We start from the raw sequence: 17,228 nt of genomic DNA on the forward strand, positions 1-17,228 counted from the left end.
AATCAGTGTCCTGGTCGGCGTCGGGTCCCGTGGGAAATGCCCGGAGAGAGAGCGCGCAGGCGGCGGCTTCGGCTGCCTCATTTCCGTGGACGCCTTGGTGACCTGGAGCCCAAACGAGAGATCGGTGCGCGGGATCCGAGTCTCGGCTACAATTTTGGTAAATGCGATAAGCTAGGGGAGTAACCCACCCTTGCGTGACGTTACGGCAAGCCCCTCGCGAGTCTGTGATTATGTATTTGGAGGAGGTGTGAGAGGCTGCCAAAGCAATGGCAACCTCTTCTGCGTGAATTGCTGACTGGGCCTTGAAAGTAAGGGCGTCTACTGTTTTACCCTCGTGGACAACCGCGGCCGTGTACCATCCCCTGGGGTCCGGGCCGGACACGTCCACGTAGAAGACTCCTGGTTTGCTCCGAAAATGGCGGTCCAAGGCTTCCGCCCGCGCCAGGCGCCTGCCATTATGATCCTCTTTGGACATATTGGTGGGGAGAGGCCGCACGTGGAGGGCGCGTCTCCAGTGTACGGGAAGACGGCATCTCTCCTCTGTGAATTGAGTGTGCTGGATGTGAAGTCGGGCTAAAAGGCGGCGACCCGACCCTGCCTTTGTGAGACGAGTGTATTGGTTGTTGAGGTGGGCCTCCCGAAGCTCCCTAAAAGTGTTAACCATCCCCAGTGCCAAAAGGCGGCTGGTAGAGGTAGACCGGGAGGTCCAGCGCTCGTTTCATGATTTTGCGGAGGATGACCTCGAGGGCATCCTCCTCCTGTTTCCGCAGGTGGAGATAGGGAGTCGAATACAAGATTCGACTGGTCACGAATGCGTTCGCCAGCCGCAAGGCGTCTTTGCATCGTAACCCACCGCGCTTGTTGGAAACCCGGCGGACCATGCGGCCCACCTGGTCCCCCACCTGCCGGAGCTTGGCGAGTGTTGTGTCGCAGCGTCGCTGGTTGTGTATGAAAAGTCCGAGGACTCTGATTTCCTTGGATTCGCGAATGGGACCGCTTTGCAACGAGAGATTGATTTGGGTTGAGCATGTGCGCGAGGGACGCAAATGCACGAATTCCGATTTCTGCGGGGAGCATTGCAGACCACAGTCTCGAGCATAGCGGTCCACTATGCTGGCGGCCCGTTTGCAGGCTGGTCTCCATATCCCCCAGGCGCCCTTGCGTAGCCCAGATGGTGATGCCGTCGGCGTACAGCGCGTGCTGGACCCCTTCGACCGCACCCAGTAGGGCGGGTAGGCGCATCATGGCAATGTTGAATAGCAGAGGGGACAGCACCGCGCCTTGTGGAGTCCCCCTCGTGCCGAGCAGGAAAGGTCCGTGCTCTTCGTCCTGTATTCTGATGTAGGATTGTCTGTCCGTGAGAAATTGTTTAACGTAATTGAAGGTATTGGTGCCGCAGTGAGTTTGACTCAAATGTGTGAGTATGATCTCGTGAGTTACGTTATCGAACGCTCCTTTCAGGTCGAGCGCAAGGACTATTTTGTCGTTTTGGGGGTGTGTAATGGGGTTCAAGATTTCGCGGTCGAGTTGGAGCAGGACATCCTGTGCGGATCTATGTGGGCGAAATCCGAACATAGTGTCCGCGAAGGTGTTGTGTTGTTCGAGGTACTCGGACAGCCGATCCCGCACCATCGTCTCCATCAATCTGCCCACACACGAGGTGAGAGAGATGGGGCGGAGGTTGTCCGTGTCGATCGGTTTTCCGGCCTTCGGGATGAAGGTGACAAGGGCCGTTTTCCAGTCAATGGGGAGCGGGGTTTCCCCCGTCCATACCGCATTGATGTATTCTAGAAGGCACTGGTATGCTGAATCAGGAAGGTTCGCCAAATGTTTGACGGTGATCTTGTCCCGGCCCGGCGTGGTGCCCCTCTTCATTTTGGCCAGACCCGCCCGCAGATCGTGAAGCTGGAAAGGCTTATCCAACTCCGAGTTTTCTCTGCCAGCGTAGGAGTAGGCCGATCTGCGGGCGTCCTGAGTTGTGCAAAGGTAGCGATCCCGGAGCGCCTGTGCCAACTGCGTTGTATTTCCTTGGAATGAGTGCATGGCTTTGTGTAGTTGCTTCTGCGTTTCTGTACGGGTATGTGTTGGGTTGATGAGGGCTCGGAAGAGCCGCCACGTGTTGCGGCTCGACATCTGCCTCGCCGCCGTGTTGCAGCGGTCTACCCAGTTTGAGTCAGCGAGTTGGGCCGCGTACTCTGCTGCCTGACGGGTGAGGTCCACAATGCGCGCTTTGAGCTTCTTGTTGTGTTTCTGGTGCTTCCAGCGGCGCGTGAGGCCGCGGCGCGCTTCCCAGAGGTGGAGGAGGTGGTTGTCTACGTCCGTGACCACCTCGGTGAGCTGTATCTGCTTCTCGTGAGAGCGAAGGTGCGATATGACTGACCGGGACCAGTTTCCGTATCCCTGCTCTGTGATGTTCGTGTTGGTGTCGGACGGGAAATTTTGGCGAAAGGTGGTCCAATTGGGGATGCGTGCTAGTGTGGTAGGGCGCTTTAGGGGGCGTGTATAAACAGTGGTGTTGATGATGCAGTGGTCGCTGCCGAGGGTATCCTCGGTGTTGATCCAGTCTGCGTGTCTTATGTTGCGAGTGAAGGTGAGGTCCGGGCATGTGTCTCGGGTCACCGAGTTGCCTACACGAGTAGGAAATGCCGGGTCGGTGTGGAGGGTGAGGCCCAGTGTGGACGCCAACTCCGCCAGCATGCGTCCGCACACTTCCTCCTTACGATAGCCCCATAGCTGGCTAGGGGCGTTGAAGTCGCCCACAATCAGCAGGGGGTCGCGACCCGCCTCTTTAAGTGCACGGCTAAAGAGGTCCGCGAAGGTCACTCGCTTCAGTTTCGGGGAGCAGTATACATTAAGTACGTGCAGGGGAGGCAAACACGGTAGCTGCACTGTGTTGTTCCTTTTTGCTTGCCACTGCCAAGCATTCAGGCATGTGTGCCAAAGATCCAATTGTGGACAGTAGTGGGAAGGCAACTGATCAAGTGGCAATGGAAGCAATCAGTGTACATGTGCCTTGAGAGCCCTGCAACCATAATTAAGAGCTCCTGCAGAAAAAGAGGGGGCTGGCCAGCTTGAACAGCACAGAATGGGAGATAGATGTTTCAAACTGTTTGCAACAACTATTGCATTGAATTGAAATACCGCAAGAAATTATATGGCCAGCGTTACACTTTCTACTTATGAAGGGAAAGAACAGCTCACACAGTCCCTTGTTTGTGGAAATCACAACACGCAACAGCAAAACTTTGTTAAATTATTTAAGATACACTGATAGATGTCCATCATCATGACTTGCGCACAGCACAGACTTGAAAAAAAAAAAAAACTGACATCTCTAAAATTTCACGTTGCTACTCCTTTAACCTATACACACACTAAATAGTTACACATGCCTGCCAAATACAAAATTTCAAAAATACTCAAGTCGAAGTGAAAAAATGCTAGAAATCGGTGAAGAATATGACAATTCATTTTCATTACTACAAAAGTCACACTTTTGTTGTAGAAACCTGCTAAAACTCATAACCTAAATGCTTAGCATACACACCTTGGAGTCAGGTCTCCCCTGACATCAGAAACAGTTGGTCTGGTCACACGTCCAGGAGTGCCTGTCAAGCTTTTCCAAGCCTGTTCAACTTCTAAACTCCAACACTTGGCTGTTTACCTTTCTTTTCTCATTGGGCATACAGCAGTGCCATCTCTTGAGGGCTCTTCCTCAACACACCTGCTTTTTTGCACTACCACTTTCTTTTATTTTTGCCCCAAAAAGAAGCACATAGTCTGGCAGTAAACCAATCGCAGTGTCATTTTTACTGCTTGTATTGTAAGCAATCAACTTGTGTGAGTTCAGTGACAGAAGACATTTTTAGCGAGGCCGTATATATATATATATATATATATATATATATATATATATATAATACAAGCACACACATACACATCTTGCGATATATATATCGCAAGATGTACAGCAAAACACACGGGCCTCCATTCAGGAGAATGCTTTGACCACTAGCATACAGAGAAAAACTACAGCTGGAGGAAACAATGCACAGACATAATGCAGCTGAAAGTTTCAGTAATATTAGTGCATAGCAATGTTCTTCTTCACAATGTCTCTTAATTTTTCACAGAGTTCCCGACCACAACCACAAAGTTGGTGAAACTCCATGACACAATGGGTTAAAAGTATCGTTAGCATTGTGAAGGCTGCCAATCACATACCACTTTTTGTCTATTCATCCCACCTTGATTTTTTACACTGAAATTTCTCCCACCACACAGAAGAGACTAGCAGTTGCCAATATAAAAAAATGACTGCATTATAATTGGCTCTATCACAGGGGTAACACTGGTATATTGTAAGCGACAATTTTCATGAGGACCTTTTTTTTTTTTTTTCATACCACCTAGACCTTGCAAAAAGTTGGTCCCACGAATAATTTGGGCAAAAGGAGCACTAATATAAATTTAACACTCGCAAAATTTACTGAAATTACGACTACCTGAATTTACAAAATATTGAGCTTCCAAATAATAAGCCATTGCCAGTATTTAAATTATTTTTTAAACCAGGCAATCATTGGACAAGCCAGGCATTCAATTCCAGAAGTGATGCTTGTTGGGCGAGTTGCCACCAGGCATTGAGCAATCACAAACAAATCAATAAAATAAAATAAACATACCCATATGTTCTTATCATGATATTAAAATAATTTAATCCCCAATTTGAGACATACAGGTGAGAAAATTTGGTATGTTAATTTATTTCGTACATGTTCTACTCACTAGCTTATGTGCAATGATTGTCTTGAGTGCCACCTTGTGTGATTACCCTGCATATTATATCTCCGCTGCTACCAAAAATGACTGGGTCAGCAGGCCAGTCAAGCGGCACAGGTGCAGCTTTCTTCTGCAGACTTTTCGTGCATTTTTATTTATACACGGAAAATAAATATTTGCACTTGTAAATCTTAATATCAGGCAATGTACAACAGTTACACATTTTTTTTTAATACTGTTATGAGCTATTTCATTCCAGGAAAATACGTGCACATAAAAAAGTGCACCACACAAAGACCTGACAAAGGTAGCCACTTGCTGGCATATTTAGCATTCTAGTGACCTTAGGCACTTATGTACTTTTTCCCCTCATAACATACCTCTCTCCAGTCAGATACATTGTCTACGGGTGACACTTCCACTGCAAAGAAAGATGACGAACTGGTTAGTCAGCACTCGGGAAGCAAATAACATTTAAGAAAGTTTTTCAAGAAGCCATACCCGACGGAAAGTTCTTGAAGAACAGTTTCCGCCAAAGGACAGGATGGGATGCCAACTGAAATAAATCTGTGTTGACTCTAGATGCAGCAAGCAGGTCCCGCACATTCAGGTAGCCCAGGATAAGAAGCTAATGGACAAAAAATATAAACACACCCAGCAAAGGTGACATTCAGCAAAGCTTAAAAAGGCAATTACACTACCGACATTAAAAATATCAACTTCCGCATAATCCCCATGTCAATACCTGGATTTCGGAGCTCAAGGTCATGAACCCAAAAGTGGGGGCAACATTTGTCGCTGCAACAAAAAAAAAATGAAGTACAAGGCACTTATCACACATAATAAATTATAAACACTTTGCCAAAGCTGAATTCTACTTAAATGTATCTGCTTGTAGGAAAACCATAATTATAAAGACTACCAGTTTAATCTTCTACATATGTGTGTCTAAATAATATAGCTGACAAGAGTCAGCTAGTAAAAGACATGGCAGAGAAAAACATGCACATGGGTGCACACTAACAACTGAAAGTTTAACAGAAACCAGTCAGTACACACCAATGTGTACCTACTACCTGTACGCATGCACTGTCAGCATCAAAAGAAAACCAAACAAGACAAATGAAATGGGAATGGCCCAAGAGGATTTTAGTTAAGGGAGACTAAAGACAAGTGCACTTGATTATCACTTCGATGAAGCAAAAATCGATGCACATTGGGGTTAGTGAAGCCCACCAGCTAGTATTTTTGTGTTCTTGTGTTTGCATTACAGGCATTCTGTTCATGCTTCATTTGAAACTTGGAGTACATATCGTAGCAGCATTTCGGTTTCCCATTTCCCCGCAACATAGTTGCACTTATGGTCTCAAATAGTTCCAGAAACAGTCACACCTTCTTATAAATTTAAAAATATATATGTCTAGATGTCTAGTAACGGTGCCATAACTATTCTTTGGTTTTCTAGGAAACATTTATGCAAAATAGTAAAAGGTGTAAGCATAATTAACTGTAGCTGTGTGATAAATGGCATAATTTGGTTGGAAAACCATTTAATCGTATTACAAGTACAAAGCAGCACTTTTGCAATTTGGTCTCATTTTTGAACGTTGACAACCTGCAACACAATAAACCCATTTGACTTATTTAAACTCTTTCTGGATGATGTATTATGCATTACTCCTCTTCTATCACCACACACAGACTAAAAACTTCGATGGTATAAATACCAAAACATCATATTTAGTTCCAACTTAGCTCCAGAAACAGTCGTCTCCAAATTAGACAACATTTTGTGCCCCTGATGAAAACCTTTTCAAGTTATGGCTTTCACAGTGATAACTTTTAAGAACTTTCTCATGCCTTTTTATATCGTTAGCAGAAAAATTATCATTAATGATGACTAGCATTACTCATTTCAAGACAGCCATTAAAATCTCTCAGATTTAAAAATTTCACAATTTTTCACTTTTTAAGCTCAAAATAAAACAATCATTATAACTACCTTCAAAATTTTCCAAAAGGCTCTGGCACTGCAAGAACATGTAGTATCAGATTGTCTCAAGTGAAGAAAATCAGTGCACAATAAGGAAACGCTTCGCATTTAAAGCGGTATTCACAGAAAGGATGTAACCCTCCCTTGGTGTCACGTCATGTGAACGAAACATCGCCCCTTTGAAAGCCGAAGCAGTTACCTTGGTTTCATTCATAGGAAGGAAATCATTTGTTTGGCTGGCACATAATCGTCCCCGCCTTGCAAGGGGGGCTTATGTATCATGCTTTATGCTAACCATGGATATAACTACACAAGCAATAGTGCCGCCCCACTGCTAGCCCTTTGCAATTTCACACGACTGCTTGTTGAATATTTGCAGAAGTACCAAATATTCGTAAAAATATTCCATTTGCATTCGATTCAGCAGCAAAGCTACACTATTCGCATTCAATTCAGTTTGGAAAAAGTACTATTCATACGCCCCTAAAAAGGACTAAACTTTTGTTACCATAGCCACTTTCTTGGAGTGAAAAAAAAAAAAAAAAGCAGCTTCTGAGGCACAGGCCTCTCTATAGAGTAAAAAAGGATCCACATGCAGGTCAGAAGACATAGAAGAATAATAAGAACTATATAATGTCAATTACGAAGGCTGTGAAGTTCCACAAAATTAGGGTTGCACACATATACAGAGCATCGGAACATATTTAGCAGAAAGAGAACTTCCAATTCCACACTCCAGTGATGCACAACTGAACATTGGTGTAATATACATGCATACTCATCGATGCACTGAGCTTTGAGTGTGACCCATTCAAGGTGCAAGGATCTAAATATCATTGCTACCCAAGAAGGAGGTTGGGCAAGCTCATATATACAGGCAGATTTCCAGCAGTGGCCTAGCCGTGAAGCCAAACACAAAGAATCTTTCATAAAATAAACAGCTAGGTGACTGAATAAACCATGCATACGCTTTCTGCGAGTGAAATGCAAGGTTCCAGCCAAACGCTGATATAGTGCTGAAAGACCATGTCAATAAAAGCATCAGTCGCGGGAGCGAAATATTTGTCCTAGAAAGTATATATGCACAATTGGTCAAATGATGCTAAACATAAAGTATGTAATAAAATTAATCTGGGAACTTACCTAATTTAAGGTATGACACCACTCTTGAAGGAAAAGTGTTTAGTTGATGGAGTAAAAATTCTTTTACTGTTTTGAAATGTTAGACATATCACGTTTATATCATCAGTAGGTATAAAGTTTCGAAAAAATATTTCGGAATTTTTTAATCATAATGTCTTCCTTTGAAAAGGGCTAAATTTGCCTCAAGTAAACAGTGATCCCTCACAAACAACCTAATGCACACCATTAAGCTTTGGAATGTATGCACGTCTACCTACTAACTGTGCAATGAACTAGAACGAAGAGTTTGTGATGAGTTCTCAGACAATTATTGCAAAAAATACTGAAAACATACACTAAAATTGGCTCTCGACAGCACGGATATTGAGACAACAGGCCATAACATGAAATATTGTTTGCTGGTTTCAAGTTCACTACGTGCCTTGATACGTAATAAACGAGCATGAGAAATTTCAAGAGAACATGTTCACTGAGTAATGCTATCCATGCTGGTGTAACACAGACCAGAACAAATTTGCATTTTGTGAAAAATAATAATGAAGGATGCAAGTTCTATACACAAAAGTTTCCATATAGACAAGAAAGCGAAGTCCTAGAGTGCTAAAATGCTCCGTACCTATAATAAAGCTCTCCTGGTGTGTTTCCCTAGTCTTTTTTTTTTTTGCACATGAAGCAGCTCAATTTTTCTTTTATTTTTTTGTCTCATTTAGCAAGGTACAAGTAACAATTTAGCCTGCAACTTAAGAATGGCACTAGCTGGAATCACAATTTTTTTGTGTAAAAGGTAGAAGAATGCTTGTAGTTACAAAAAGAAATAAAATCGAAAAACACCTTTTCTGAAAGAAATTTCCTTTGAGTGTGAGATTATCTTCATTTGTTCCCATGCATTGAGGTGGTACTGAATTCTCATTTCTTTCTACATTTGAATTTCTTAAACATTTGTACCTCGATAATATGGACTCCATTAATATGGACAATCCTGATTTATGAACAATTCTTGCAAGGACCGAACTTTTAAATTTATTTATGTCTCATCAATATGGCAACTGACAGTGGACTGGACTGCCAAAACCTTTTTGTCTCTCTATTTTTATCTCTCTATCACTGTCTCTATATTTTTCTCTCTATCATTGACATCAGTGATGCGAAAAAAATCCTGCCCATGCTAAGCATTTCAACAAATACAACACAAGATCCAGGAACCTCATCTATGCAGCAGCGCATGAGTAAAGATTCTTTTTTTTGAATTCCATAGCCCCCATGCCTGCCTACCCTGACTGACGTGATTTATGGCCGAACATCCGCCACAGAGGTATTATGCCTGTCAGGGACAGATCTAACTAGCGGCAGAGGAGTCTCGAGGACGGGGAGCTGTTTTCATAAAACTAATACAAAAGATTAAAAAAAGTAAAAGGTCATAAGTTGCATGGTTGGATTGAACGAGTATTCCTCTCGCCCTGTGACCATTCACAGCGCTGCCCCTACTGCCCCTTCTGCCCCTTCTTTAAAAACTAAAAGCAGAGAAAGAACACCTCGTTTTCTGAAGATAGGGAGGAAACGCTGGCAGCACCTTTGTCTACCTCATGCAGTCCTCAGGAAGAGCACTTCCAATATCGGAATTTCCTAGAACAAAACAGCACTTGCACATAAGCTGTAAGCACCAACAGCGCGGCAAAGCTGCATAAATGGTTCAGGGGGCTTCGGTTACCAGCGTGATCGACGCATTCGGAGCCTTCAGCACACCCGATTGCCTTCCCTCTCCAACTTTCAGTGGCTCACCAAGGAGTGCAGATAACTGCAGTGCTTCCATGCTGATTGAACTGCCATTGTCATCTGTTATCCTGCTGCCACCTTAACAAGCAAAGGTCAGGCAAGAATGCTTATGATGCGAGTATTCAAAGGTGGCAAGCTATTACGTCGGTTCCTGGCCTGCTAAAGGTGCATACAACACTTCTAGGAGATCGATGGGTCCAGGCAGAAAACTTATTGCACTGGCACAACCATCCCCTGACGACAGGCTGATGGGCTTGACCCTCGAATCGACTGAGAAGGCCAACGGCACACTTTTTAAATGAACGAGTTGGTACGAATGCGCACGTAGAGATGCCCTCATGGCTAAGTAAGCACAGCCCCTGAGGCGGAGGGACACATGAAACGAGCACAGTGAGAACACTCCAGGGGGCGGACATCTAAAACCACTGAAACATTAAACAAGCTGTGCCATGCTTTAAGGAAAAAGGAATGAAGCCACTTGCACAGTTAAAGCTGCAGAACTGATACGCTTAAATGGAGTTAATTCACTAGCTGACAATCCTTCCAAACTGTCAGACCACATTACATTTCAACCAAGAAAGCTGTTTCTGAATGTGCAGAAAATGGTTTGCAAGCTGTCTAGTACTGCGAGGGTGACATGATGCATGCCGACAATTTAGCATGAAGTGCAAAAAACTGAAACTGAATGCTGCTGTTAAGCACCAGATCTTGGCAACCAACTCAATTTGTTCCAAAAAGTGTGAGAATGAACTGAAAGCAATCTTGGTGTTAGCCTTGTCAAGTCAGCTGTTATGCTAATTCTAAAGGCTGGTGAGAAATGGCTCAAAATCGCCACTGTGCAATCAACAAATGTTTAGCAGTGTCCAGCACAATTTGAAAAGATGGAAGCAGCCCTCTTCCTGTGGTTTCGAAACATGCACTGGAAAGGAGCTGTCAGCAGCGATGAGATGCTACAGGAAGAAGCCTGGTGTCTGGGCAGTAATTAAGTCCTTCCACTTCATTGTTTGTTTTTTTTTATATCTATTTGCAAAAATTACATACGAGCCTCAAGCACGGTTGCTTCACGGTGTGACTGACTTCGCCTGCCCTCGAGGATGGCTCACAAGATTTAATTGGCATGGCATTGCTAATTACCAAATCCAAGGGGAACACGCTAGCTTCTATAACTCTGCCATAACTGCAGCTGAAGATCAAGCTTGCATATTACTCATGAGACATTTATAATTTTGATGAAATAAAAAGTTTCTTTCACAAGCTCTGCCCTTCTTCCACACTTGCTTCTGACCCCGCTGCAGGTGAAATGTGCAGAAATGATAGAGTCATTGTTGGGCTCTTGTCCAACTCAAATCGAGCTGACAAACAAAAGCCCATTTGTATTAGCAAAGTCAAGCAGCCTTGGTGCTTCAAGAAGACATTCAACATGCTCATTCACAGCCCTTATGAAGCAAATAAGAAGGCTTGGATGAAAGCTAGTATCTTAAGAGGTTTTCTCCAGAAGTTCGAATGTTCGTTGAAAGCTGCGGGGACTCGTCCTGCTCTATCCCCTTGGGTTTACTTCCAATGATGTGACCACCCTAGTCACCTTAACAAGGGAGGGCGCCTGCTTCGTAGCACCAGAGACAGCGCAATTGTTGCTGGTGTGGGGAAGACAGCTCACTCACTCTCTTTGGCCTCGAAAATTTGTTGCGTGCGGACGTTTTGGCACAGCGCTTCGTCCTCCACCAGCAGAGCTAGGCCTCGTGAAAATGTTTCTCACGAGCTCATCCCATCCGGCCTTGGAGTTTCTCTCTTGCCCTACAGCGGGCGAACATTTACTCATAACCTTGCTGGTGAATCGGAACACCTCGATTCCTTATAGTTTACTGCTAGCTGGCATTAGTGTTGTTGCATCAATAAACACCTTTGGTGTCGGCCAGTGTTGTTCCTTTGTTTGCAGCACAGCATGGCTCACCGTGCTCGGCATGCGCTCAGTAGAGTGCACAATTGCGGGGTGGAGTCGGCGGTTTGAACGGCCAGCCATGGATAAGCGAGGAAAACGTATTTATCCCCGTATTAAACCTCACAAAGCCAGTGAACGAAAAATCCTTCTCCTAGTGAACAATGCTGGCTGCCACTCTATTTCAGTGGGAGTTTTCCAACTTCTGTCTCAGCTGCCAGATGCCGAACATGACAGGTAAAATCCAACCTCCTGATGCTGGTATTATTACAGCCACTAAAACCAACTACCAAGCTGCTTTGGTACGGCGTTACCTGCAGTGTGTGCAAGAAAACCAGCCACAAACTGTAGACCTTAGATGGTGTTTGAGGGAGCCAAGAATAACATAGTATGCAGGTGAGTAGATCCACCACTGCGAACTGCAGGCACCACGTTGGTATTTTGCCGCCCGAGGCTTTCGACTCCGACGATGACCTGCTCCTAGCAAGTCTCTGCCACTGCTTGAGAGAAGTTGGAGCAGCAGACTCTGATTCAACTACTGAGCAGCTTTTCGATGCCAAAAGGGAAGGTAAGATTTAAGAAGACCTTAGCGACGAAGCTATTGTGGCCATGACTAAAGCTGCAGAATCAGATGAAGGTTCGGATGGTTCAAGCACCACTGGCAAAGATTTCATCAGTGTCAAGCCAGCTGTCACTGCTGCCACAGCTAATCAGGCACTGCAAATGGAGCTTCAGTATTTTGAGGACAAAGGTAACCAACACAATGCACTTCACGTAGCTCAGCTTTTGTTTTCATTGAAAAATAATGCTCTTCAGTATGCATGGAAACACTCTCTCTCATCAACAACTTTTTTGCAATAATTTTTGTTTTTCTCAGTTATTCATTACTACAGACAACTCACTTTACGAACGCGTTTTGTCGAGACATAAGTCTCCATATTTAACGGGGCATGACTGTACATTCTTCAGAAATCTGTCACTATGTTTTCTTTTTCTATCTCTGTTTATGTATTTTAGTTCTATTCATCTCTCTGTCTGTCTCTCTCTCTCTCTCCCTCCCCCCCCCCCCCCCCCCCCAAACTTTGGATTGAGTGTGGGTTCATTACCATCAATAACAAACAAACAGAATATGCATTCACAGTGCAGAAACCATATGTTTCGCGTGAGCGAGGCATCGTGAACAGTCTATTCGACAGGTACCATATCATGATAAGGTGACAAAGATATATCTCACTGCACATTTTCTACTGCTCTCTGGTCAACAATGCATGTACTTTTCCATCTTGTGTGAATTTCGCACGTCTTTTAAAGGGACATTGAGGAGAAATTGAAGTTGGCTTCTATCGACAGAATACCAGCCCCTGATTACAAAAACGCCACTCATACTGACAACAAAGCTCTTGTAACATAAAAAAGAGCAAGAACCAAAATACAGGTATCGCCACCACAGGCCAAACTCGCAAGTACAAGCGTGGTGACGTCATAGGACAAAACAGTGTTGCTAGAACCAATGCTTCTAGTAACACTGGGACACGAGAAGCCACGAATCACTGAGGCGCAGCCAACGCATGCACAAATCTTCTTGATGTCGCCAGATGGCGCCACGTACCCAGCAGCTATGCGCGCGCCTGCAGCATTGGGACCAATCAGCGCCTGTCACCGGCGGTAGGCGGGCTCCCGGTATTCCGCTAACGGTAACAAGGTACACGGCATGCTAAAGGTGTCTATTTGCGAGAACTTCGTTGACGACTTCGAGAACGGATCCATCGTAACGCTGGCAAAACGCTGGTGCAGACGTAAACGAAGCGACGGTAGCGACGGCCGCAATAGGCCTTCAACGTGCGGCCGGCGGTAGCTTTATTTTCGGCTGCTGCTAGGCCGCTCTGCTGGCCCTCACAAATCACGGAGTCTGTGTTACGTCATGTGCACGTCATGTTTCATGTCACTTAGTCTTGTGTCGTCATAGGAGAATCCCAAGTTTGAATCAGAGCGGCGGGAAAAACTTTTCAACTTCGAATCCAAATTTCTTAGAAATAAATGCATCTTTCGCTGCTGGCCAAGTGGCAACAAAGCCATGAAATGCCGAACTATCGGATTTTGCTATAAAAAAATATTAATAGAGCTCTCCTCACTGTCCCTTTAAGGTTATGCGTACATCCTTTGACACCAAGTATCTACTGACCGTACTAGGTTCAACACTTTCAGAAACTGACCAGATGAAGATCTCGAGTTCGTCCAACCACTGCCTTCTTTATGACAGCTCACACACATACTTCTCAAATTAAGACAAACCATAAGGCGCATGGCATGCAAAAAATTTTGCAGCGAAAGCAGTTATATGCAATTTTTCAGCACAGCTACCCCAATGCCCTGTGGTATGACTGGCATGGCTGAAGCACATCAGAGGAGGACAGCAACACGATAAGATGCACAGCTGAATACTGTGTAGCATGTTAATTCACCCTTGTCTTCTCTGTGCTTTCTTCACATCAGTGCTAAACTGTGCACACTATTAAACTAAACTGTTAACTGTACACACTGTACACACTAGGCTAAACAGTACACACCATTAACATGTCCCGGTTCACGCTTTATGCATGAGGTTGTCTGAATACATCAACCTTTTAAATTTAAAATTAAATAGTAATGGATGGTTTCATTTGGCTTCAAAACGATCGTACTGTCTGAAGACTTCAAGTAACCTGCCTTCTTTGAGACAATGAAATACATTCTCGAAAGATGATTTACATATAAAGAAACTAAACAATGCATGCCAGAAGTGCTTTCTTTGATGTTTCTTCCCCCTTTAGAAACTTCAAGATGATACTTATGTTCTCATTTCTACATCTAGCACATTAGAAACATTGGCTGGAGCTGAAAGCAGTTGAAGCAAGAGAAAGTTGTGTGGCATAACAATGACTCCACTGACCTTTCAAAAAGTTAGTCATGAACTTTCAACCACAACAGCATATCTACCTTTACCTTTTCCTAAAATGATTCTGATTGAAACGCAAAATTTCAGTATTATGCAGTAATATTTTGCTTTGGACTATATTAGTAAAACATGTTGAGTCATGTCATTTTTCTGTACAGCTCACTGAAGTTCCACCAGTGAATTCTTTTTGTACTACATTCAGAGTTGCAAAGTATATGTCTCAATTCGGAACCGTTCACTTTTATTAAAAAATTGTTAACACAATATAATTATTTGCTTCACATTCATTTTGTAGTGAAAATTCACTATTTCTACAATTCTAGTGCTCTGTTCACTAAGCGCTGGCTTAAAATCATTGAAATTTTTGTACATGAAAACCACTGGCAAAAAACACTATACAAACCGCATTGTGCCCATCCAAGAAGAGGAAGTGCCACTGAGTCCTTGACATGTCTTGACAATGTGGGGAGGTTTTTATACACTTTGTTTGGCTCTGGATCTGTAAGAAAACCAAGTAAATAAGGAGGCATTGCAGTGAGCTAACAAATGTAAATTAGTACACATCTACATTAAGGTTTACACAAACAGCAGAGGGGGTCAATTTAATGTTTCTGAAAGACACCATGTGCCAGTGTGAGAACTATTATGTGTTATGTGGGGTTTAACATCCCAAAGCGGCATACTGGCTATGAGAGACGCCATAGTGGAGGGCTCTGGAACAATTTAGACTACCTGTGGTTCATTAACGCTTTCCTTACTGTGGGAAAACTGACAATTTCAGAGTAGTGTACATAAAAAATTTATTCACCCACAAATTAAATTTTTTTCTTTATTGCGGCACATTATAGTGTGGCTAACAAAGCTCTCTTTTTAATGACAAAGAAAAAAACAGTATATGAATTGCTTACGATAAAAAAAAATCTTTGAAAGCAAAATCTGAAAAACTCTACAAGAAATTTACAAAAATAATAAATATCTTGAGTCAGAAAAACAAAACAATAATTAATCTAGAATATAAGTTTTATGTGTTAGTATGTGAGACACACGTATTCAAAGTTACAGAACCGTTCATGGTAAACTTTACGACTATTAGAAGAAAAAACAATTGCTGGCATGAAGGGCTTTGGGCTACTCCTCAGTGCAGAGCCAATGTCGACCCTAGAACATTATGGAGAAAACTATCTGCTAAACTGCTGGTGGCACGGAATCATTCAAAACGTGTCCAGTACCTTCAGAGAGGCTAGGAAAGCAGTGAATCTACTCAGCAACGGCGAAAATGAAAGTTACAAACAGGCACCTATCAGCGGACCACACATAGCGAAGACTCATCTCTGTTCAAACTAAAATCAGACAAATGGGCACCATCTTTTCACACAAAGCAGTCACTTGTATCTACAGGATGTTCTGTATTTATCTGTCCAGGTTGTAAAAAATTCTCCTGCACAAACTATTGGTCTCTTTGTGCTCAACTACAGACCACAAGGTAGCTTATGATAGCCTATGGTTTTTTTATAATTTAAATTGGAATTTGCCTGCATTGTCCGGAATTGGCAAATAACTGCAGTCGTCTGTGTGCAGAATTTTCGTTAAGGCGAGCAGAGCAGTAGATTTCACAGGCCATTTTGGGTACTGAGAGACCTGCCCCAGCTACAAGCAGGCACACTGGTTGCCTCGCAGTTCGCCAGATAGCAAAGCCTCTCAACGCAGCTAGTCCATTCGCCTCGACGAAAATTCTGCACGCAGATGACTGCAGTTATTCGCTGATTCCAGGCAATCCAGGCAAGTTCTGATGTTAAATTATTTATCAGAAAATGCAGACTGTCATAAGCTATCATGTGCTTGAGACCAAATAGGCCAGTAGTTTGCGCAGGAGAAATTTTTACAGCCCGGGCAGATAAATATGGAACATCCAGTATAAGGTTAAGTGCCGATACTGTGGAATCGCGACACCACCACCATTGCTGAGCAGGGTCAGTGTGAGAAGAGGACACCATCTTGGACGCCATAATCGCCGTGACCGCTGTTTGTTGAAAGGTTTCGTAGGAAGTTTAAACATACTTCACTATAGGGCTGACGAAAAAAACTGATCTCTAAACAGAAGTACAGTTCTTTTGCAACATAATGGATAGCATTACTTGTCCAGGAGTGGCCCGGATGGTGCAGGATGGGCTATTTCATGTAATAGTTCATCGTTCAAATTGAACGATTTGTATAGGCATAGCAAGGAAAGAGTAAATGTACATGCATAACCAAAAATAGTAGAGCGAGGACATGACGCAAACTCTCTTCATACCACTTGGCATGGGTCATTTATTTTTGTCTGCAGTCTCCAGTTCTCTCTTGCACAACAGCCATTTATTTCCGTTTTTTTTTTTTTGCTCCCGCTTTGCTCCAGACGCTCTGAGGGTGCCTCTCTGACTAGCTGCACGGTAGAAGCTCTGAAATCACATAACCATCCCTTTCTCTCTCGCTCTGATCTACCTTTCTTCACAACACAGCTGTTACCAACTACCCGAGCAAGTGAAACATGACCTTTTCAGTTACCCATCGGCATCGCACAGAAGGTGATGCACACATGGCTCCAAGATTTGGTCATGTCAGATTTCTGTGCTGTGCTTGCCATGGCCCATTGCTGTGCCAGCCAGAAATTTGGCTTCCATATATAC

The 17,228-nt window shown here is 43.7% G+C and overlaps 1 protein-coding gene across 2 annotated transcripts in view; it reads right to left on the reverse strand.

Moving 5' to 3' along the window:
* The window catches only part of LOC149353011 (F-box only protein 7-like), a 33,757-nt gene that overhangs the window by 4,170 nt on the left and 12,359 nt on the right, over positions 1-17,228 (reverse strand). For both annotated transcript variants that reach the window (XM_089582211.1, XM_089582212.1), the window contains exons 5-8: positions 14,966-15,061; positions 5,528-5,580; positions 5,284-5,410; positions 5,163-5,203 (exon numbers count right to left, since the gene is read on the reverse strand). In XM_089582211.1, coding sequence (XP_089438337.1) covers positions 5,163-5,203; positions 5,284-5,410; positions 5,528-5,580; positions 14,966-15,061 — 317 coding nt within the window. The remainder of the gene's footprint in view (positions 1-5,162; positions 5,204-5,283; positions 5,411-5,527; positions 5,581-14,965; positions 15,062-17,228) is intronic.

The sequence above is a fragment of the Amblyomma mixtum genome, chromosome 3 (assembly GCF_055824585.1).
Source record: "Amblyomma mixtum isolate Tamu chromosome 3, ASM5582458v1, whole genome shotgun sequence".
Classification (NCBI taxonomy): domain Eukaryota; kingdom Metazoa; phylum Arthropoda; class Arachnida; order Ixodida; family Ixodidae; genus Amblyomma; species Amblyomma mixtum.